The 25,617-nt window shown below is 43.2% G+C and overlaps 1 protein-coding gene across 2 annotated transcripts in view; it reads right to left on the reverse strand.

Moving 5' to 3' along the window:
• LOC116473317 (uncharacterized protein C1orf226) overlaps window positions 1–25,617 on the reverse strand; it is a 312,082-nt gene that overhangs the window by 214,856 nt on the left and 71,609 nt on the right. For both annotated transcript variants that reach the window (XM_058441986.1, XM_032161143.2), the window contains exon 2: window positions 12,624–12,695. In XM_058441986.1, the coding sequence (XP_058297969.1) occupies window positions 12,624–12,695 (72 nt within the window). The remainder of the gene's footprint in view (window positions 1–12,623; window positions 12,696–25,617) is intronic.

Raw genomic sequence — 25,617 nt, forward strand, 5'->3', positions numbered from 1 at the left:
AGAGGATGGGATGAATGTCAACGACACCCAATATGAATGAGGACTATGTCTCAGCGGTTCATGAGAGACCCCCTCAGATAGCAGGGCTGCCCCAAGCGGGGGGCCTGAGCCTGACAAAGGGAAAGGAAAGGGGCAACTGACCTCCACAGGGAAATGGGCTGCACAGGCACCTCCCTCAGCCCCACAACCACCCTGGCGCCAGGGCCAGGCGATTATGTTGAGGAAGTCCTGACCAAGCAAGGAGTCAAACCGGGGACTCCCCGGCCCAGAGCCCAGCTCTCCCCACTGTGGCCTCTAGAGGAGAGGACCCTGCCTTATCCTGGGCTCAGGCAGCTGAGGCGAGAGGCTGAGTAAAAAGGAAAAGATCATGAATGACTCTTTTCTGTAGGAGAAAGCCTAGATGTACACTCCACCTATTTAACAAGCCCTCAGGTGATGAGAGGATTAACAGCTGCAAAGAATGCCAAATCCTCTCAGGATGGTTAGTGGTTAAGGAGACAGGTAAATTGCTAGTATCACATGAACAAGGGTGATTCCAACTGGTTAGAAAGCAGGGTGAGCTCGTTGTGAAGAAGCAATTTGTCATTTCCGCCATAAACCTTCGTGTGGTTAAATGCCTCTCCAGGGAGGCAGAGACTTAGTGCAGCAGGAGGAGAGAGTAAGGAACAGCAGCTGCCCCATTATTTTTTACATTCATTAAATGCAAAAGGGCTGGGTGCTGAACAGAATACCCAGAGGCAGCAGGGCTCTGCTCAGTAGTTTTCATCCTGGACCTGATGGATTCACCAGATTCAGCCAAAGGGCACCAGCACTACCAGGTGAGGAGCTTCCACTCAGCAAGGGATCCTGACCAAAAGGGCTTGAGTTGCCAATTCTCGCTGCCTTCTGGGCCCAGCCACCATTCAACAAGGACGTAGAGAGGAGGTACAGGTGTCCACTGGGTATATACTATGGGCTAGGCACGGTGCTAAGGACCTGACACTCATTATTGCATTTACTTCTAACAGGCTTGACGTTGTCCATTTTACAAAAGAATTGACAGTTGAGTAATTCACCCCTTTGCTGTCAAGATGAGTGTCAGAGTCCCTGCCCTCAAAAAGACAAATACACTGTGATCAATGCAGAAACAAAGGTCTCTCTAAAGTATAATGGTAACACAAAAGAAGAGAAAACTACTCTGCAGACATCAGGGAAAGCTTCTAGAAGGGACGAAAGCTCAAATAGGCTCTGGAAGATAAGCAGAAGTTGGGCTGAGGTTTGAAGAGACAGACTTCAGCCGCAATGGGAAGGGAGTGCTTCCCAGGTAGAAGGAAGAGCGGGAATAGAAGTGACCTCAACAGGACATACTCAGGGCACAAGGCACAGCGGACCTATAATATGCTGCTGTGGCCTCAGGTGCCAGGCAGAATGCCATGTGCCTTGCTCTGAGTTCAGACTCCAGCCTGGAATCACCACATGGTTTTAAGCAGGACAATGCCTACAGAATCACCCTTATACAGACGAGCCAGGCAGCAGTATGGAGGATGGTGGGAGGGCACAGCCAAAGGCATGGTGGCAGTCTGGAGGGCACTACAGCTGTCTGTGAAACACAACAGTCTGGGGCTGCACTGGTAGGAAGGAATAGGGAGAGACACCATTGAGAAATATTTAAGAGGCAAATCTGTAAGGGTGACCTAAGCTAGGGGTAGTGACAGAGAAGAAAGGTGACCCTGAGGTTTCCAGCTTACATTCTTGAGTGGTCAAGATGTCTTTCCAAGAGATAAGGAAATATGAGAAAGAAGTCCATGTTCTTTTTCAGGGCAAAGAGGAGAGACTGCAGAAATGATAACTTCAGTTTTTTGACATTGAATTTAAGATGCCTTTGGGATATCCAAATGGGAGTGTCACGCAGAATATACAAGTCTCAATCTCCAAAAAGAGTTTCATAAAATCAAATAATGGCCTTATTTACATCTAGTGGCATATACTGCCTGGCAGTGTTCTCAGACTAGAGAAAGGCACAATCAGGGACACAGACAATGCTGCCTGGACTGATATTTGGTTAAGCAGGGACAGTCGGCATGTTCTTGTAGGACCTCTGAGCCAGACATAAGCAGACTGGAGTCTTGCCTTGGTTCCATACCACAACCATACCATGTTCAAGCTTAGAAGTGAATCCTAGATTCACCACTTACCACCTCTGTGAGCTATGGCAAGTTATTTAATCTCTTGGTACCTCAGTTTCCTCATCTGGACAATGGGATGATTATTATACCTACACCACACAGAGTCATTATAAGGATCAAGTAACAAATCTTGTTAAGTGCTTTGCATGAAGCCCGACACAGTAACAGCACATAGTGCAGTCTGTACTCAATTCTGGTTAATGTTGATAAGAACAGCAATGTAATTAGTTTGAGGAAGACTTTTTTTTTTTAGACAGAGTTTCGCTCTTGTTACCCAGGCTGGAGTGCGATGGTGCAATCTTGGCTCACCGCAACCCCTGCCTCCTGGGTTCAAGCAATTCTCCTGCCTCAGCCTCCTGAGTAGCTGGGATTACAGGCATGCGGCACCATGCCCAGCTAATTTTGTATTTTTAGTAGATACAGGGTTTCTCCATGTTTGTCAGGCTGGTCTTGAACTCCCAACCTCAGGTGATCTGTTTGCCTCGGCCTCCCAAAGTGCTGGGATTACAGGTGTGAGCCACCACACTAGGCAAGGGAGTCATTTTCTTTATGTGACCCTTATCTGTAAAATAAGGATAATGCCTGCTTTTTATGGGATTATTGAAGACTAACATCAGATGACAGCGGATATGAAAATTCACTTAAACAACTAGAAAGTGCTTCCTAAGTGAGAAATCAGGGCCCTTCAGCAGGGATCAAAGAGGTTTGCCCTCCCAGCAGCTCCGATCGTCAGTGTGTGCTGCCATGGCTTTCCGTCCTTGTCCTATAATATGCTGCTTTTGGCTCCAAGAGGAAACGTACCACACACCAGACTTTGTATCATGTGCTGAGTACAAAAAGTCACAGAAGTGAATACTATTCAGCTATAAAAAGGAATAAACTTTTGATACATGCCACAGCATGGATGTACCTTAGAAACATTATGCTTAGTGAAATAAGCCAGACACACAAGGACAAATATATGAGATTTCACTTATATGAGGTTTCTAGGCTAGGCAAATTCATAGAGGCGGAAGATGGAACAGAGGTTACCAAGGGCTAGGGGAAAACAGAGCTATTGTTTAATGGGTACAGAGTTCATCTTAGGAAGGATGAAAAACATTGGGGTATAGATAGTGGTGATGGATACAAAGTATTGTGAACGTATTTAATGCCACTGAGTTGTACACTTACAAGTAATTAAAATAATTATGTTGTGTGTGCATATACATATTTGTGCCATAGAAGTCATCAAAACAAAGAGTAGATGCTCAATGCAACCTGTTGCCAACACCAAGAACACGAACCAAAGGGTCCATAAAGGGCAGTTAGTGTAGCAGCAAGGAACTGACGTTCTGCATATCATCCTATTACAATGGATAAACACTGTTGGCTTCAGAGGACTCCCAAACATGAGGTGTGTCAGTGCAAGAAACTGTGGACTGAGCTGGGCAATATCAGATCCTCCCGTGGAAATTCAGTAACATCATTTCTAACTCTTGAGCGTAAATGACTGTAATAAAGCAAGGCACCTTATTTAAAAGATAGCATGTGTTTCGCTTTGACAACAACTCCTGGCTCTTACTAACTCTTCTCTGCTGACAGATAATGCATTCAGCAGTTCTGCCCCAGTTTAAAAATCATTCCCAAATCATTTCACCTCCAGAGCAGAACCAAACTCCTCCTACTGAGTGACTTTTCAGTCTGGTGCAGATTCAGGAAAAGATAAATGTATTTTCCATTATGTATTCAGTAGGTACTTGGCAAACCAGATTCTCCTGAGGTGTGAGTCCTGGGAATAAAATCCTAGAAATAATCTATCACTCCCTCAAGCTCCCAAGTCTCCATTCACACTAGCCTTCTTGCTATTTCTTGAACCTGCAAAGCCCATTCCTGCCCCCAGGGCATTGGCACTTGCTGACCTCTGTCTGGAACATTTCCTCCAGATACCCACACGGCTCACTCCCTCTTTCCATTCACATCTCTAGAGACTCAAGTGTCATCAGAACCTAGAAGCCTTCCGCAACAGTCTGTGCAAAAGAGCACCCACCCCTATAAACTCCACGCAGACAGGGACTTTGTTTTGTAGACTGCTGTATCCCCAGAGCCTCAAAAAGTATTGGCTCAAAAAGGGAAGTCAATTCATTTTTTCAAATGAGTGGGGAAAAAATTAGGTCCTGCTGTCTGGGCACTGCTCTTTATATTGATGAGAATACCTTGCCCCCTAAGAAAGCATTGATTTGTTTCCTTTGGCTGAGAAGAAGACAGTTCTAACCATTCCGTCACACACTGCTCAATCCCTATCAAGTGTTTTCTAAAATTTAATAAAGTCTGGGCCCCTTTTAAAGAAAAAAAAATTGGCATACACCCAGTGTTTAAATGAATAAATAATATGTGGTATAGCCATGCTACGGAATGTTACTCAGTAATAAAAAGAAATGAAGTACTGATACATGCCCCAGTATGGATGAACCTTGAAAACATTATGCTAAATCAAAGAAGCCAAATACCAAAGGCCACATATTGTATGATGCCATTTAAAATGTCCAAAACAGGCGAATCCATAGAGACAGAATGTAGATTAGTAGTTGTCTGGGGCTAGGGGTGTTGGGGAGTCAGGGATGATGGATTAGAGGTACAGAGTTTCTTTTTGGGGTGTGAAAATGTTTGAAAATTGATTGTGGTGATGGTTATACAACATTAGGAGTATACTAAAACTCACTGAATTGTATATTTAAATGGGTGAGTTATATATGGTATGAGAATTATACCTCAAAAAGCTGTTACCCAAAGAAGCGTTGCAAATGATATTTGTTACATCATTTAAATATGTAAAGCATAAAACTAGATATAAATTACTTACAAGGTTTACACAAATTTATAAATTAAACACAAATCATGTAACCAAAACAAATTAAGAATGTTAAAGTCAGAGAATACTTTGTCCTTGTAACTGAAATGATATCACTGCTCACAACAGGAATATACAGTGACTACCTGCCCCAAGTTCTCTTGGGTTTGGCAGAGGAATACGCAGGGTGATACTCAGAAATTTGACAGCCAGGATGGTACGGTCCCAACAAATCAGAAAAGACATTGAGAGTTATCAGGACAAACACTAGCCATCAACAACTCCAGAGGCTGCCTCAGGAACTATGGCTACATATCATCCCCGCCTTCAGCACTGTGCACCATGCACTAACTCCATTTTTCTGCTACTTTCCTCTCTCTATTCCAACTACTGCAAAAATCTTGATTCATAACTTATGACTGTGCAAAGTACAGTCATGTGTCTTTCACCTTATTAGAATTCATTATATATAAAATTTTCTGTTCTTTTTCTTCAGGACATAACCCTTACAGTAGAACTATTTGATGGCAACACATGATGAACACAGCTGTGAATGATAAACTCAAATGACAGTGCTTGGGCAGACAATGGCCTTTCCAACAGTCCAGAACAGGCTTATTTTATCTTGTTGTCATTAGGATCAAATGAAAAACAAAATATTAAAATTCTTATGGAGAAATCTCAGATACTTGAACATACATTCCTAAATTCCAAGAGAGCCACAGAACCCATTCTGAGAAACACTGATGTACTGACTGGTTAAAAACAATAATTGCCCTAGAAGCAACTGAATTCATGTCTTTAATAATAATAGCTAACATTTAGCAGGTGCTTATGCGTGTTTGGCAGCCAACATGTATGGTTTTCTGACCCCAATGCCCTGCTCCAATGCATAGTAATTAGAAAGGAATAACCAGCCTGGGCAACATAGGGAGACCCCATCTCTACAAATAATTTAAAAAATTAGCCAGGTGTGGTGGCACATGCCTGTAGTCCCAGCTACTAGGAGGGCCACCTGAGCCTGGAAGGTTGAGGCTGTACTGAGCCATGATCATGCCATCACACTCCAACATGGGTGACAAAGCAAGAGCCTGTCTCAGGAAAAAAAAAAAAAAACAAAGAAAGGAGGCAAAGAACTATTATTTATGGTTCACAATCCACATGCTAGGCATTTCACTCAGTATTCTGCATGCATTCATATATAACTGTAAAATACACGCGCCAAGAGGATATTATGCCAATTTTCCTGATGATTAAAGAACAACTGATAGATTAAGAAATGTGTTCAGTCATTTAGCTAGTAAACAGAAGAAACAGGATTTGAATTTAGATCTTCCTGATCGCAATACTGGAGTGCCTCAGTAGGGGGTGGAATCTCTCCAAACCCTGCTATGAGCCTAACACTCTAATCCCATTATGGTAGACAGACTCAAAGCCCCCCAAAGAGGTCCATGACCTAATCCCCAAAACCTATGAATGTGTTACCTTACATGACAAAGGGCACTTTGCAGATGTGACCAAATTAAGGACCTTGAGAAGGGGAGATTATCCTGGATAACTGGGGAAGGAAGAATGAGGAGGGAACAATCTAATAACGAGGGACCTTATAACCAAAGGCGATGGACGTGCAGGAGAGTCAGTCAGAGAAAGATGTGAAGACAGAAAGCAGGGGCCATAATTCAGGAACATAATTACCAGGACTAAGGGTGGAAAGGGGCCATGAGCCAAGGAATCCAGGGAGCCTCTGGAAATTGGAAAAGCCAAGGAACAGATTCTCCTCTGGAACCTCCAGAAGGAACGCAGCCCTGCCAACTCCTTGATTTTAGCCCCATTTTGGACTCTGACCTTCAGAACTATAAGTTTGTGTTAAGCCACTAAGTTTGTAGTATTAAATAATTTGTTACAGCAGCATAGGAAATTAATAGGGCCACGCTAACACAGTGAAAGAGAGGTCTGTGTTACAACTTCAGCTGCTCTGAGGTAGGCTTGCCAACTCTGAACTTAGGATGGAAAGAACAATGACAAAGGAGTGAATGGTGCTGAGGGGGGCCACTTAGAGAGAAAGTTGTAAAAAGGGATTAAGTGACTCCTAGACAAAGCCTCCCAGAGGAGGTAAAATATGGATTTCAGGGCTGAATGCATGAGACCACATGCAGAGGCGTAATGCCGGTGGGTAAGGAAACACAAGTGCAGACAGGCGGCACTCACAACTCCACTCGCTGGCTCCATAAAGCCGCCCGTCCACCAGTCCCTGGATGTTCTCCTAAGAGCATTTCAGTTATGTTCTCCCAAGAGAGCGTCCAAGGCCATTTTATATTTTTCTGTTTTTGTTTTTCTTGAGAGAATTTCTGGAAGAGTTGGCAATTCTGGAAGAGGGCTGCAGGGAGGGGAGGGCTTGACCATTTTCTGGTCACCGGTGCATTCTGTTCAAGGCCAAGACCAACACCACTCCAGAGGGTCACACTTGAGAAACCAAGTGACTGTTAAATAGGAAACTCTGACTCCACACTGGACCATTTGGAAGACCATTTGCAGTGGGGCCAAGTTTTTGCCCAGCCTACAGCTAGAGGAGCCACCACAGCAGACCAGACATCTCTGAGTGTCATCTGGCTGCAGCGCACATCCCTCCCAGGTTTGGTCTGTACTGGCCTCCAGAGGCTGCAACACATTTCAAGTGCAGGGATCTATCCCCTGGCTTAAGAGCCAGAAATTGGGTCTCCAGCCACAAGGACAGCACCGAAAGCCCCCAGTTCCCACAGCAACAGTGGGTTCCAAAGGTGAAGGGGTCAGGAGCCACCCAGTGACATGCTGGAGCCAGGCGCTGCAGCCCAGCTCTCTCCACACCAGCATCCTTGGCAAAGCTACAGAACCCGTCAAGTCTGACTTCAGTGCAGCCGTCTTCCTTCCCCAGAACCCCCTCGGTGGAGCCTCCCCAGATTTCATGGGTTTTATGCTCAGGTGGTTATTAAGTATGATTAATTTTCTCAGTCATTCAACAAATGTTTACTGAGCACAGATGGGCACCATGCCAAACGTTGGGAATACAGTTGCTCTCAGTGCTACAAAAGAGAGGGGTGTGGTGCCACAGAACATGAGAGGACAAGATGACCTAGGTAGGAAAGGCCTCCCCAAGGAAGGGATGTTTGCACTGAAACCTGAAAAAAAGACGCTAGCTATTAAAAGGGGCTAGATGAGGCAGCTCAATATCTCTCAGGGTATTTATCTGCATTTATGAAATGCTTTAAAACCCAAAGGAAGGTATAAAAATGATACCAATGAATATAAATAGCACTTTATGGTTTATAAAACGTTTTTCCATGCTTCATCCCAGATTCAACAATAGCACTAGAGAGACAGAACAAGAAATGTCATGCTCTGCCTTTTATAAATGAGGAAACTGAGATTAACAGCAGTTACATGCCTCACCAAGGTTATATATTAAGTCAAGGAGAAGACTCAAGTCCAGCTCTCATTATTCCTCATTGAGCGCTCTTTTCACTACATAGTGCTGCCTTCCCAGGAAAGCTAAAAAGTTAAATGACAGATTGGTGTTCATATTTACTAATGCAAATCATACAAAACATCTGGCTGCTGGACTCACCTATTCACACAGTTGGACTGACAGTGCAATGCCAGCAACCTGGTTTCAGCATTACCAGCCACCCTGCACCTTCAACCAGCAACCTCCGAGCAAGCAGCGCCAGTGTCAGACCAATCCCCAGCTCAAGCAGAACTTCCCTGAACTTTGTGAATTGTTCTAAGCTATACAGCTAAAAGAAAACAAAAATATGTTCCAATTTAAAAAGGAGCCATATTCCCTCTTCTTTCACTTTCCCCTTCCTTTTCCAGCTGGCAACTTCTCAGACCTTTGGATCCTTGGTAAACAGCGAGCAGGACAACCATCCTGTAGTTCTGGGGAGTGTCCCTTAAGCTTCCTTCTTATCTGGGTCATTGTAGAGATCAGAGAGTAATATATGGAAAAACCCAAAACCAAAGAGTTGGCACAGAGTGGGGGAAAGTACCAGATCGGGAATCAGAGGCCTGCAGTTTGGTCTTGGTTCTAACACTTAGCTTCTACTCTCTGGTAAACAATAAACAAGGAAGGTGTGATGGTAATGCAAAATGATAGTCATTATGGAAAACAGTATGGAGGTTCTTCAAAAAAATTAAAAACAGGACTACCACACCCAGCTGTCACATTTCTGGGTATATACCCCAAAAACTTCTAAGCAAGATCTCAAAAAGATATTTACATCCCTATGTTCATTGCAGCACTATTCACAACAGCCAAGAGGTAGAAGCAACTAAAATGTTCATAGTTAAATGAACGGATTTTTTTAATGTGGTATATACACACTATGGAATATTATGCAGCCTTAAAAAGGAAGGAAATCCTGTCACATACTACAACATGGGTGAACCTTGACGACATTATGCTAAGCGAAATAAGCCAGTCAAAAAAGGACAAATACTATATGATTTCATTCATATGAAGTAGTCAAAATCACAGAAACAGAGAGTAGAAAGGTAGTTCCCAAGGGCCAGCAAGAGGGGGAGGGGGAATTGTGTTTAATGGGTATAGAGTGTCCATTTTGTAAGATGAAAAAGTTCTAGAGATCTGTGACGCAACAGTGTGAATATACTTAACACTGTTGAACTTCACACTGAAAAATAGTTAAATTTAATGTTACACATTTACCACCATAAAAAATACTGAAAGCACATTAAAAAGAAAAAAAGCAAAATACGCTCAAGACAGATAACATAAATTCAGAAAGAACATCAAGAGGGTGAGAGACCAAATGAGAAATAGAGAGAGGGAAGAGGAAAGCACCAGTGAAAAACAAAGTCCAGATATTTAGCTCAGAGTCCTCTCTGGGATAAGGAATAGGAGTGCACACACCAGCTAGAGCCCCAGCTCAAAGAATGAATGGGGCATGTCACACAGATCCCTTCACTCTGAATGCTTCTCTCTCTGGGAAACATGATCTTCACTGCCCATCAACTGTCCCTTTAGTGCTCTAGACAGGATCAGGGAGGCTGACATCTCACACACGTGAGGCCCTGTGATCATTATCATAACTGCTGTTTTCCAAGGTCTACCCACTGCTCCAGCCAGGCTGTAAGGCCTGTGTCTTCTGAACCCATCAGAATACCCAGCAACCAAAAGCCTGCCCAATGTTAGCCTGGCACCGTTCTACATAAAAGGACAAAGTCAAGAATAGTCCTTTACACAGAAATCCCATGCCCTAGTTCTTGACAGCTGTAATTACAGCCAACACAGCTTTTAAAAGAGAAAGAAGAAAAGAAAATAGCAGCCTGGACCTAGCAGTGAATTGAGGGGTTTAGGGTAAAACACATACCACAGCACTTGCTATTAATGGTGGCCAGTCTAAACAAGAGACTGGACAGCCAGACCAAACAGCTTTCTGGCCAATTAATTGCTCCCTCTAATTTAATGAGCTGCTCATTAAGCATTGGAAGCAGCCCATAGGAAGGGAGCTACAAGAAGAGGCACATGGGCCATAAGGGCTGGCAGGTGATGAGAGAAAAGGAGACTGGGGTCACATTCCAACCCCAGATGCCTCCAGATCCCACAACCAGCCAGCCCCATCCCATGCCTCGGCCTTCCCTTGCTTCCAGGTGATGTTTTCCTGTACCTCTGTTTGTTCCAGGAAGTTGTATCTCTGCCACTGGCTCTCTTACTGGGGAGGTTCCATGTCCCAGTTCTTTGGTTCCTTAGCTGGGGTAATGACTCATATTAGGGTCACAAAGAGCCTTCAGCAGGATTACAAATGGGACAGCACAGTCCTGAATATGAATCCCAACTCTTCCTACTAACAGCAACTTGACCTAGAATTATTTAATCCACCCAAGGTTCTATTTCCTCATATATAAAATGTAATAATAATATCCTCATCTAGAGTAGTTGTAAATAGTAAATAAAATAATAAAATATAATTTCAATATTAAAAAGCCTGAGAAAGCACCTGGCACATAAGTAGCTATTCCTAATAGTAGCTACTATTAACAGAGATATCACTTTCATAATGATAGTGATATTACTGACAACATATTCCCTGTCTCTTAGTCAAAAGTGAATTAAAAAGGGACTTTTTTTGGTTGAAACCCCAAGGACAGGCCAGCTGCAGGTCCAGTCCTCCTTATCACAGCAGCAACCACAACTTTGGTGAAAGTAGCAGCCCATCCTAACAACTGTAATACCTCCAGATATTCCCCAGCTGAGGCCTCTGTGCTTTCTATCTGAGCTAGAAGGCGAAGGAAAAGAAGAGGCCTGGAAACACTCGAAAGTTGCATGTTCTCATGAGACTGAGTGAAGAAATGCATTCAGGCAACATGCCTGCCCCTTCCAGGACCTGCAAGACTCCTCACCCTACCCCCCTGAGCCTCAGTTTAATCTAGAAAATGAGGGTAACTGGTTCCCCACTTCACAGCCTACTGTGAATGTTGAATGAAACAACTCAAGTGCTTTGAAGCTACTTCTTACTGTGTCCATGAAAAATAGTACTGTTGTATTTAATAGCAGTCTCAATAAATTTAATTTAACAATAAAAAAATACTGAAATACTGGGAAGATCAAGGCAATGAAAAGATTTTATTAGGCTGATGAACTGCTCAGAGAAACAGCCCCAAGCATGCAAATTTTCTTCCCAACGTTGCTGTCATTGAACTGAAGTTTCTGTTGACCAGAGGAAGGATTGGCTGAAAGTAAAATTAACAAAGCAAAATGAAGCTATAGCATCACCTACATGTTTTTCCATTTAGGTGAGTAGATTATTCTACAGAACAACTATTCCAAAGAACAAACCAGGCTGCATCCAAGGATGACCAATCATGCCATCTCTAATGCCAATTATCTCTTTAAAAAAACACTTAAAATCCATTTCACCAATCCCAAACCTATCTTTGAAATGCACAAGTACGAGATGATTTATTCTGTTCCAGTGCAGAGCACATGGACAAATTCCTTCATAGGTATCAGAAGAGAATTTGATTCTTGTTCAGTCTCAGCGCCACGTACCACAGAGTCAGAAAGCAACAAGTTCATAGACTGAACCATGTGTACCAACGAGAATGTATACTGAACTTTCCGAAAGTAGACAAAATGGCAGAAGAAAATGCACTTACACTCCCGGAGCCTAAAGCATCTAACCAATAAAATTTTGTTAAAATCTCACATTTACTCTTAAAAGTCCAAGTAAATCTTATATTCTATACCACAATAAATTACCTTTTTAAAGAATATTTTGAGTCAATTACCAGATAATTACTAAACATTTTCCCTAAAATCTTTGAATAAAAAAAGAGACATCAGTCCCTGGCCAGTCACTACACATCATCAAGGTAACATGTATCTCAGTTCGAGAAGCTACAGGTCACAAGAGAGGAAGATGTTACCACTCCAGCCATCACATCCACTTTAACATTGGCCTTTCATCAAGATCAAACGTTCAATTCAGAACAGCTTCCTAAAGGGTACAGAGAGGAGGAGTTTGGGTTTGCAAGAAGTGTAGCCATCCATTTTGGCCCCTCCAGCCCTACCTAGAAGGGCCAGCAGCTAAGGCACTTGACTCCCCGCTCCACACAGCCCACCTCTGGCCACTCACCCGTATCCGGCGCATGGCAGCCACGATCTCCACCCTGCTGTTGGGCCTTGGCACGTCCAGGCTTCCTACGTACTGTGGGGGAGAAGCAAACACTCATTGAGAGGAGGGGTAGCAGGTGTCCCTAATCCCAGAAAGTTCCAAAGGGTGAAGGACCAGCTCATCTGCCCATTTTACAGATGAAGAAATTAAGAGCCAGAAGGGTGTTTTGTTTTGAGTCTGTTTCTAACTTTATAAAAAGCAAGTTAACCAGAAATTACTGCTTCCTTTTTTCATCTTGTTCTTAACCACAGATCCAGTAGAGCACTATGTCTAACCAAGCAGCCTTTCAAGCCAGAAAGCCCTGGGTGTGAAGACTCTTCTACCACTACTTTATGGCAAGGCAATTCACTTTTTTTGTCTCAATTTCCTCAACTGTAAAACTGGCACTCAGTAAAGATCAAACAGAATAAAATGTCCTACACAAAAGTGATTGGCAAATATTAGTGCTCTCAATATATATATATATATATATATACCTTTTTAAACTAATGGACCTTCACTGACTTAGCCCTAGATGTTTTAGATACCTAACACATTTGATTAACTTCCCGATTTGGAGGAAAGAAATGAACTAATTTATTTAAAATTTTTTGAAGATGAATGCTTAATATGAGTACTTTCTTACTGTAAGCTGTCCAAATAATGCAGAAATACGCAGCACAAAAGAATAAAGTCCCCACTGTAACAGTTGATGTACATCTCTCTTTGTGTACTGATGGGTATATATTCACAGACAGGAGGGAATTTGTTTTATGTAAAGGTTCATTTTACTCACATTGTTCTGCAACTTGGCTTTTTGACTTTAAATACAACTAGGGCATCTCTCTATGCCAATGAATACAGGACTATTACATTACATATAATGGCTCCCCTACTGATGGACATGCTATGACACTATTACAAATTATACTTTTCATCTAGTCAAGTTTGAGCCCATCCAAGTAGCTCTAGAGTAAGATTGCTGGATTCCTAGAAGTAAGATTGCTGGATCAAAAGTATAATCTTGGCTGGGCACTGTGGCTCATGCCTGTAATTCTGGTTCTTTGGGAGGCTGAGGCAAGGAGACCACTTGAGGTCAGGAGTTCGAGACCAGCCTGGCCAACATGATGAAACCTCATCTCTATTAAAAATACAAAAATTAGCTGGGTGTGGTGGCACATGCCTGTAATTCCAGCTACTCGGGAGGCTGAGGCACGAGAATTGCTTGAACCCAGGAGGCGGAGGTTGCACTGAGCTGAGATCGTGCCATGGCACTCTAGCCCAGGTGACGGACTGAGGCTCTGTTTCAAAAAGTAAAAATTAAAAAGGTATAATCTCTAGATATCATTCCTTATAAGAATGAAACAAGAAAATAGGACAACCCAACATTGATTCATTGATTAAGCATCTATGACATGAGCTCCTTCATATACATCCCATTACACACTGACTCACTGGGACTTGCCTTTCCTTATTATATATAAACTACATAAAACAGCCCAAGAGATATACTAGAAATTAAGAGCCCAGAATAACTTAAAAGTCTACCCAGGCAAAGATTCCATTAAGAGTGAAGATAAGACTACGACATCTGTGCGGGAAAGGGATGTCCTGTAGTTACGGGAAAAGCAAGTTTTTCCCGAAATTTGGAGCTGAGGCCTGACCCCAGTGAGGAGGGTTTCAAAAACTAAATACCACAAAGGGATTTCCCCTAGTATTGATCAACAGTTTGTGTTAATACACTGAAGAACACAACTGGCAAGCAGTGAGCACATTGCAGTTTGGCCCCAAGGGGACAGCCCCACCACGGCCCATGGGGAGCAACACAGCTATTGAAGAACCTTGCAACTCGCTGAGGTAAACAAAACCACTTAGATCTAATAGTGTGGCCAGATTTAACTGTGGTTACATTTTTCCTTCTGAGCTCTGCTGAGGTGGTGCAGTCTGTCAACAAGACAGTGACCCAGAGCTAGGGATGACATGAGGCCCAGATTCGTGACTGCCCAACTTCACAGGCCCTTCAGCCGGGGGCAGTTTCCATGACCTCTCTCCTTGACACTGCACAGCTGATGGCTCCTGCCTTGAATGCCGTGCAGTCAGGAACACACAGGCCTTGAGGGGCTCGTGTTCCCTCAGCCATCACATGAGAGCTGGGGCCACAGGACTGAGCAAGGTCACCCATCACAGGGAGCCTGGGGGACTGTACGGTCCTCCCACTGGATCCCTGCAGACCAGGAAAGGGGCTGCTGCCCAGTGAAACCCACCATTGGGCCTGAACACAAATAGGCAGATGGGACCCATCCCTATCCTGCTACCATGACCCTGGTCCATTTCTACCTCTTCTGGAAGAGGCACTGCTGGACTGAGAAAGCCAAAGGAAACATGGGACACAGGGAGGACAGGTGGAGAGAAGAGGCAGCTTCGAGTTTTGGACAAGGCTTCCTAACAAGGGGCTCACATTAAGACATCTACCATCTTCACCCCACAAGTACCTCCTTCACTACACCAGCCCCTACCCTAGCTGGTATGTGTGCATACACGTACCACATACCTTCACACACAGTCACGGTGCGCATGTACATGCACACCTCACATGCCACACACTTGCCTCACCCCACACCCCTACTAACACATCACACTCACACCACACACTCACTTGCTCTTCTTCCCTCCTTCTCATTCATGCAAAGAAAATCACTAATCTAAATACCTAGAAATTAGCTTAACCAAAGAAGTGAAAGACCTCTACAATAAAAACTATAAAACATTAATGAAAGAAATTGGAGAGGACACAAAATAATGGAAAGATAACCCATGTTCATGGATTGGAAGAATTACTATTGTTAAAATGTCTATACTACCCAAAGCAATCTATAGATTCAATACAATCCCTATCAAAATACCAATGACATCCTCCACAAAAATAGAAAAAACAATCCTAAAATTTATACAGAGCCATAAAAGACCCAGAATAGCTAAAGTTATCCTGAGCAAAAAGAACACAGCTGAAGGAATCACATTACCTGACTTCAAATTATGCTACAGAACTATAGTAACCAAAACAGCATGGTACTGGCATAAAAACAGACACATAGACCAATGGAACAGAACGGGGAACCCAGAAACAAATCCATACATCTACTGTGAACTCATTTTTAACAAAGATGCCAAGAACATACATTGGAGAAAGAACAGTCTCTTCAATAAATGGTGCTGGGAAAACTGAATATCCATATGTAGAGGAACAAAACTGGACTCCTATCCCTCACCATATACAAAAATCAAATCAAAATGAACTAAAGACTTAAAACTAAGACCTCACACTATGAAACTGTTAAAAGAAAACATTGGGGAAACTCTCCAGGACACTGGACTGGGCAAAGATTTCTTGAGTAATACCCCATGAGCACAGGCAACCAAAGCAAAAATGGACAAATGGGATCACATCAAGTTGAAAAAGTTTCTGCACAGCAAAGGAAACAATCAACAAAGTGAAGAGACAATCCACAGGATGGGAGAAAAAATTTGCAAACTTCTCATCTGACAAGGGATTAATAACCAGAATATATAAGAAGCCCAAACAAGTCTGTAGGAAAAAAATCTAATAATCTGATTTAAATATGGGTGAAAGATCTGACTAGACATTTCTCGAAAGAAAACACGCAAATGGGAAACAGGTACATGAAAAGGTGCTCAACATCATTATCAGAGAAATGCAAATCAAAACTACTATGAGATATCTTCCACCCCAGTTAAAATGACTCATCCAAAAGACAGGCAATAACAAATGCTGGCAAGGATGTGGAGAAAAAAGAACCCTCGTATACTATCAATGGGAATGTAAATTAGTACAACCACTATGGAGAACAGTTCGGAGGTTCCTCAAAAAACTAAAACTAGAACTACAACATGAGCCAATAATCCCACTGCTAGGATACCCAAAAGAAAGGAAATTAGTATATTGGTGAGATATCTGCACAACCAGATTATTGCAGCACTATTCACAATAGCCAAGATTTAAAAGCAGCCTAAGTGTCCCTCAACAGACAAATGGATAAAGAAAATGTAGTACAATGGAGTACTATTCAGCCATGAAAAAGAATGAGATCCTGTTGTTTGCAATAACACAGATAAAAATGGAGGTTAGTGAAATAAGCCAGGCACAGAAAGACAAACTTCACATGTTCTCACTTATTTGTGGGAGCTAAAAATTAAAACAATTCCACTCATGGAAATAGAGAGTAGAACAATGATTACCAGTAGGTGGGAAGGGTAGCTGTGGGGGGAGGGAAGGATGGTTAATGAGTACAAAAACATAATTAGGTAAAATGAGTAAGATCTAGAATTTGATAGCACAATAGGATGACTATAGTCAACAATAACTTATTGTACATTTAAAAATACCTGAAAGAGTGTAATTGGATTATTTGTAACACAAAGAAAGGATATATGCTTAAGGTGATGGATGCCCCATTTACCCTGATGTGATTATTATGCATTGCATGTCTGTATCAAAATATCTCATGTGCCCCCATAAACCTATACACCTATTATGTACCCACAAAAATTGAAAATAAATTTTTAAAAATAAAATAAATTACAAAAAAGAATCACTAATCTGCCTTTCTGAGAATGTGTCTGGAATAAATAACCTGTTTTCACTATAGGTGCACCTTAGGGTCATCCAGAGAGATTAAAACGATATACAAAGCGGGATTCGGGTCCACATCTCCTGGACAAAAGCTAAACATTCACACTAATAACATGAATCAAGAGCAGAACTACAATGCCAGGGAAGCAGAGGAAGGGTCAGAAAGTCTACTGCACAGGGCAAAACCAGAGGGTGTGATATGTGAATACTTTCTTTACACATATGACACCACAACGAAGAGTACCTTGATAACTAATCATTACCACCTCCACAACTAACTTCTGTCTGTCCCTGAGTCTTCATCTTAAGCAAAGTGTAAGACACCATCTAAGACCAGATGCACTTGCTGGACGGTGGCCCTTGTAACTGCTCAACTTCAAGCAATTCTGCAGTAAACTGAACTTAGGCAGCACCCTCCCACTCTTGACTGGAAGGTTAGCTCAGCAGGTAGATGAGGTTCAAGCCTAGGAGCCAACAACCTTCAGAGATCCAGGCTCTGTCAATTCCTACAGGAGTCAGGCAAAACCAAGTCCCTGCCTTTAGTCAAAGACTGATACACTGGTGGCAGGTGATCACTCTGAAACAGCACTCCTCTTATCTGCCTCTCCGGCAGGATGCAGGCTCCCACACATTCCTAGGGCAATGGAGCTAGGTTGGCCTGATGCCTGGGAATTGGAGGAATATATTTCAAAATGGAAACTCATACTTTCTTCCCCTCCTTCTCCCATGTCATGTTCCTCCTCTAGCCTTCCTCATCCTGATTAGCAGCCCCCAGGAAATCCACCAGTTTTTCAAGCATGAACCTTGAGAGTCATCCCTGAACATGCTTCTCCCTTATCCATCACAGCTAATCAGCAACCAGGACCTCCCAATTCTCCCCCCTCCACCTCTCTGTCTACACTGCCATTACCTGATCCCAGAAAATCTTCCTCTCTCACTTTGTCTATACAATGGCCTCCTTACTGGTTTCTCCACTACCCACATGGCCCTCTCCAAACCATTCTCCATGAGGCTGTCAGAGTGATCTCTTTACAAAGCAAATTGGGTCATCTTATTCCCTTCTTTAAGAACCTCCCACACTTGCTTCCATTTGCTCAAAGATGGCAATCAAAATCCTCAGCATGGCCTACATAGCCACATGGTCCAGCTTCATCTCACACTAGTGGCCTTGCCAATTATTCAGAAGTTCCTCAATCACACCATATCTTCTCACATTCAAGGGCATCTACACATGCTCCTCCCTGTGCACAGAACACTCTTCTACCCACTCATCCCCTAATCTTCCAACATTCGTGATCCTGTAGATTTCTACTTAATCCCTACTTCCCCTTTGTTGACCCCCAGGGTAGGTGAGATGCCCTTAGGGAGGACTCCCATACCTCCCTGCAATTCTCCTGTCTAGAACACACAGCTAAAACATGCTTTAGTCATCACTAGCTGACCGTGCCTCCCACAGGTCCAGGTACACAGGAGATGCTCAAAATACATTTGACTGAGTGGAATCCTCCAAAAATGAACACAGATTCACCCCAAGTGCCCATGGGAGAATCTCCCCTCTGAGGAGTATCCTGAGTCCTGGATTCTGCCTGGTGTGGCATCTGAGGCATCAGCCTGCCCCTTCCAGCCCTCCATTACACCCTGTATAGTCCCACAGTAAAACTTACTTGACTTTTATCCAGGTACTTCAATTGGACCTAAGCCAGATGCTCTTACAGTAGCACATGCAATTCCTGGTTTACCGAGAGGGGTGGTATGTTAAACCTTCCTGCTGGTGGATTTTTAATCACCTGGCCTTCTGTAAGACTTCTGTAGCATTCCTGCCTCCCCCCTTCCAGGAATCCCTGCTGTGAGACATCACACAGGGCCTCTATTCAGAACATTGACCACTGAGCTTAAGGGGAAATAAGGTAAAGAAGTTTAAAAATATCAGGGCCTACTTCTTTTTCATTAACATCTAGAAAGAAAAAACTATACAGAAGATGCAAATTGTATAGGTAATCAAGATATGGGATTATCTGTATCTGTTCTATCTGTGGCTTCACCTTCCAGATAAGCAGGAGCTAACTGCAAATAAAGTTAACTGAAAGACTTCAAACTTTTTTGTAAGTTTCTGGACAACCTCAGCCTTAGTATTAAGTTAATATTTCATAAAGTGCTTTCACTTCCTGGCTTTCACCCTATTTTCTGGAGATTAACTTCTGAAGACACCAATCAACTCTACTGTTGTGACCCCTGGTACATGAATCATAATGTGAAAAGCAGCAAGACAGGAAGCTTGAAACATTCACCAATGTAATCGCCATCCATAGACTTGTTAGACTTTCTGCCATCACCATCACCTTCTTCTGGAAACTCCTTTTATTCACAATGTTTATGTCAGATGCTTCCAGAGACAAGGGAAAAATGTATTTATCTTTTTTTTTTTTTTTTTTGAGACGGAGTCTCGCTCTGTCACCCAGGCTGGAGTGCAGTGGCACAATCTTGGCTCACTGCAACCTCTGCCTCCTGGGTTCACTCCATTCTCCTGCCTCAGCCTCCCGAGTAGCTGGGACTACAGGCGCCCACCACCCCCCGCCTGGCTAATTTTTTGTATTTTTCGTAGAGATGGGGTTTCACCTTGTTAGCCAGGATGGTCTCGATCTCATGACCTCGTGATCTGCCTGCCTCAGCCTCCCAAAGTGCTAGGATTACAGGTGTGAGCCACCGCGCCCGGCCTTGTATTTATCAATCAAAAATAAACGCATCAGATTACTCTGCTTCTGATAAAGTTGGAGTAGCTAGTAACAGACTAAGCCTCCCACAAGTAACAAATAGGAACTCTGAACAAGATAGAAAAAATAGCTCTGCATAGAATGCAGGACACAAAAAGTGAACCACAATATAAACTGTGAATGTTGGTTCATAATAATGTATCAATACTGGCTTATCAACTGTAACTAATGTACTACACTAATGTAAGATGTTAATAGTAAGGAAATTGGGAAGGAAGGGAATATATGAGAACTCTGGCTTTGCCTCTCAATTTTTCTCTTAACCTAAAACTTCTCTAAAAAATAAAGTCTATTGTTTAAGATAATAATAGTAACTTTGAAAGCCCTGGAAAGAGACCAAAAACAGGCAGAGATTACGGGAAGTCAAGCTTTGAAAGAAGGGAGCTGCTCTTGGTGAGGCTTGGGTGTGGGGCATCTCGTCTGGCAGCACAACCCCACAGGCACAGCACAGGCTGGCTGGAGCTCAGGCAGAAAAGGTCACTCTGACACCCTGGGGAGTTGGATACCAGAGACTGGGACAGCCGGAGGAGCTTAAAAGAGAGGGCAGGCAGGAGGGAGGCAGGAGGGAGTCACAGAGTGGAAGCCTCCAAGATCATGTGTAAACCCCAGCCAGGTCTTCAGGACCCCAACTGTGCATGTGCTCAGGCAACTCCAAGGAAGCCAGCAGAAGGGGACAGTTGGAAAAACAAGAAAATCAAGTGGAGATTTTAACTGCTCCCCACCTCAGGAGAGGCAGATTTAGGATTTATGACCAGCCAAGTTAACTATCATTAAGAACAAGAAAACATGCTTCAGAAGAGGCTAGCAGAATCTTCTGCTATGGGTCTGTTAAAGCCCCACTGACTAGCTAGCGCAGGCAAGGCCACAGGAAAGAACAGGGCCCCCAGAAATAGGCATAACGTAAAGGTCCCTGCCTCTGCTGCACTCCCAGCTCTCATCTCCTCTCTGAAGCTGCTCATTTCTACAGCCTCAGCACACAGGATACAACATGTGAGTTTCAGGGGTAACTCCCTTCTTTTACAGAGGACAGTGAGGCCCAAAGCAGTTAGCAGATGGCAGAGAAGGGGCTCGGTCTCCCTCAAGCTCCTGGCTTCTAGTCTAGGACCTCTGCATTCTTCCCAACTCTCTCCTTTGGGGGTCCCAAATGTAGTCTGGTCTCCCTGTCTACCTCCTCATATCCCGCTGGTCTCCTGGTCATACTGTGTCCTCTCTCCAAAACACACACAAGCATAAAGAAATCTGATACCCCAGTCATGCCTAGAAACCCCTAGCTGAGACTGCCCATCTGAGTTAGTCCCTGAACCTATCCTCTGTACTGATAGCTTCCAGAAACAGAGAGCCAAAGGAGCTTTCCAAAGGACTGTCCAAAAGGAAAGCCCTTCCCTGCCTGCAGAAACTGCTCTTGTGCACAGCTGAGCGTCCTGCTGAGTGGGATTATGAATGTGACCAGGGTGAAAGTTCTCGCCTCATTTAGCATGGAACAAAGCAGCATTAACTGCAGCAGCAGGAGCGGCCCCAGATTCCGGGGCACACACTCAGCCAGTGACCTCCTACTAAATACTCTGGGGGAGGGGAGGAAAAAGAGAAAAGTTGCGTCAGGGTATCCCACTCCCCACTTGTGAGGCTTGCTCGGGGCTCTCCAGGTGCTAGGGTGTAAGGGACGTGGGGATAGGGACTCAAAGCACCCATGTGGACATTTAGCAGCATCCTTGCTCTCAACTGCAATCAAGACAGAAGCCTCAGTGCCAACCCCCCACCCACCCCTCACATACACCAGAAAAGCTTCCAAAATGCTTGAAATGCAGCTGCACACCACGTCTTCATTTATTTGTAGTCTAAGAGGAATGAGGCACTTATATTTCTTCCTCTCTCTCCCAGCCCATCTGAAAAAGGAAGCACTATTTGAAGGCCATCTGATGCAACTGTGTCACTATTGATCAGTAGCTCAGCAGGGGCCGATGAATGTGCCGGAGATCACAGCAGAATCCTTCCTGCTCCTCAACATTAAGGGGCTGGGTGCAAAATAATTACGATGACTTGTCTTTATGCTAATGCCATGCAATTCTCTAAAAGGGACAGAGGGTAAGACGGAACGATCCAAGCAGCGTGCCCATGGGGAGGCTGTGACTTTCAGTTCTTTTAGTCTCCATTAGCAAAAGCTTAGATGGGTTGGCCTGATTATTTCTATTATGAGGATCTGAGGGGTACAGCAAAGAGGAGAGAAAAAAAGCAGGAAGACAGAGAAACTGTTCTGGCCTTTCAACTACTAGCTCCTGAATAAAAGCCTCAGCTTGGTGATTAAAATCTCTGGCTCGTGTCACAGAGGCAGGTGTGAGGCAGAGGCCAGGCTGCACCCTGGGCAGGCAGCATTTTCTGCCATGCCTACCTGGGATGCTGACTTGGCCAGCAGGTTATTTTCTCCTAGGGAAAAGAAAGAAAAGGAAAGGAAAGAAAAGAAAGAAAAGAAAAGAAGAAAAGAAAAGAAAAGTCCAACGCATGGTGTGAGGCAAAGGGATACACTAACAAAGGCTGTATGATCATTAAAATCATCACCTGTATCAGGTAAACCAGGAATGGATAGGTGAACAAAGAACACCAGAAAACCAATAAGGAAGTCAGATCCAATGACAGAGTTTAAGTGACCTCAAATGTGATTTGATCTAACCCTTCATTTTATAGAAGGGAAAATCAAGGCTCAGAGAAAAAATGAAAATGTAGCTTGTGAGCGGCAGAATCAGAACCAGTGTAGGACTCCCTACCCTGTACCGCCACGCTAATACTTCAGCAGGAAATAAGTAATCAGGATGACCACAAGCCAATGCCCCAGCAAGGCCTGGTTCACTACATTAAACTCAACTTGAGCTAGATGAGGATGCCTGTGTATGGACACCCAAATGGTCAGAAGGTCAAAAACACATCAGTGAAAAATGGTGGGGCACCGAGACTTGCAAGGAATGGACGGGGATCCCTATTTGGTTCACCTGAATGATTTTGGGAATGGAATTAAAGGTACATAAATAAAAATAGTGCCATGACACCAAAGGAGGGAAATGGTCATCCAACTACTGGAGAACAGTAAACTGAAGAAATGAGAAGGCTGTAAGATGACAATAGAGAGAGATCCCTTATTCTTCACATGAAGAATGAAAGCATTCAGCTTTGTGCAGCACCAACATCCTACACCTCCTAAATTCTAAGTACTTAAACTCACCAAGCCTCTGTTTCATTCATGAAATGTACCTAGTATCTGTACTACCTACATGTCAGGGTTGTCATAAGAATCAAAATTAGATGGGCCAGACATGATGGCTCACTTCTGAAATCCCAGCACTTTGAGAGGCTGAGGTCGGGGGATCACTTGAGCCCAAGAGTGCAAGACCAGCCTAGGCAACATAGGAAGATTCTATCTCTATAAAAAATAAAAATGAAAAAATTTAGCCAGGCATGGTGGTACAAGCTTGTAGTACCAGCTACTCAGGAGGCCATGGTGGGAGGATCGCTTGAGCCCAGGAGGTCAAGGCTACAGTGGGCCATGATTGCACCACTGCAAATCAAAATTAGATAATGCAGATCAAAGTTTTATAGTTTAGAAAATATTATAAAGTCATAAGGAGATAATATTCTTTGTATTATCATGTTCTTGCTTTGTGAGCCAAGGAGATCCTGAAGGTACAGAATTTGTGGCTTTACCATAATAGCCCCCTTGAATTCTCATAGACTAACAACTGTACACAGAGTGAGGTGATCTAAAATGCCAGAGTAAATGGAAGGGCGGAATCAAGAAATTAGTCTCAACAGAATCAAAGAGGAGTGAAGACAGAAGTGGTGAATGGCACAAGCAGAGTGTTACCAGTGACCAGAGCACACAGACAACTGGCAAACACCCCCACCTGCCACCCCCATCAGGGAATGGCTAACTGCTCACAGAACCTCACGGGATGGGCTCAGTTTGAGGTAAACACCCTGCCACATTTGCCTCCTGACTGAGCAAGTTGCGACCAGGAAAAGCCTTCCTGGAGTTGGGAATGTGGGGTCTGCAGTGCAGTCATTAATCATTTGTCAGCCTCACTGCTGAATGAAACCCCACAAATGAGTAAAATTTCCAGATAACTGGCATGTTCCCCACTTAAATATAAAGTTTTCTATATTTTAAACTCTCTTGATTAGAAATCTCTCTAAAATATATTCCAAGCTGTCCTAACAATCGAGTCTCTATAAGCCAGAATAACCTTTACATACATCACTTGATGTGTAAGTTACAAGTCAGCAATGACCCTGCAAGGAATGGCTCCAGACTACTATTAATACTACACACCTTTTGAGTCCTTGAAGCTGATGTGTAGGATTTTTCTAAAACTTCCTACACTGTTAGCAGAAAGAAAGATGACAATATGCTCCACATGCTTTCACCTTTAACAATGCCTGTCCTCAAACCCTCAAGGAAGTACTAGCAAGACAAATTCGGCAACATACAAAAAGGATCATACACAATGATCAAGTAGAATGTACCCCAGGAATAAAAGGTTAGTTCAACATATGACCATATATTCATCTCAATAGACAAAAAAAAAACCCACATTTGACAAAATCCAATACGCTTTCATACCCTTTCATGATTTAAACACACACACACACGCAGAAGCACATGCACACCAAATTATGGATAGAAAGGAACTTCCTCAAACTAATAAAGGGCTTCTACAAAAACCCACATCCTATTTAATGGTGAAAGATTGAATGTTTTTCCTTTAAGATCAGGAACAAGATAAGGATGTCCACTCTTGTCACTCTATCCATCTTCCTTACAGAGCCACTGCAAAGATTAAATAAAATAATACATATGAAGTGATTGGCATTTAGATCTTCTTTCAGCTCCACATCTAAGTTAGTTCTGCCTGTTATACCTGGTTCCACTTATCGGAGTTGTGAGTTAATATCTGTTTCTTAGATTAACTGCGTCTCTCCAAACTAGACTGCATTGGTAGCTCCAAGGTATAACTGTTGTTGTCACCACTGTATCCTGAGCACCTAGTACAAAGCTTGGCCCACCAAACAAATGAATGGACAAATGATAGCTTTTCCTGTTTTTAAGCAAGAAATTTTAAGATGTTATCTAGTTCTTTACCTGCCTTCAGGCAGTCCCACACCTCCTGCACTATAAAGACTCCATCTTATTACCCAGCTTCCTATGGTGATCCACCCAACAGTCCTCATAGCAGAAGAATTAATCATTCTCATTAACATTAGCAGCAGCATCACAAAATAGCAACTATTTTTGCAATGATTTTTCAGATAAGGTAATCCAAGTAAGCTAAAGGAAGTAGAAAGTCTGAGAAATTAAGTCCCGGCATTAGTTCCTCTAACCAAAAGGTGGAAAGAAAGAGAGCAAGAAAAGCCACAAAATAATCAAAGAAGTCAAAGAGAAAAGAGTACACAAGGGCGACCAGTGAAAGGAGACGGAGGTAAGGGGCACACATGGATGGTGAGGACAGATTTTCCCAGAAACAAAGAGGGAAGAGAGACATCAGCACTAGAAAGTAGCTCCTAGGTCTTT

This window comes from Hylobates moloch, unplaced genomic scaffold, assembly GCF_009828535.3.
Source record: "Hylobates moloch isolate HMO894 unplaced genomic scaffold, HMol_V3 SCAFFOLD_8, whole genome shotgun sequence".
In the NCBI taxonomy this organism is placed as follows: Eukaryota; Metazoa; Chordata; class Mammalia; order Primates; family Hylobatidae; genus Hylobates; species Hylobates moloch.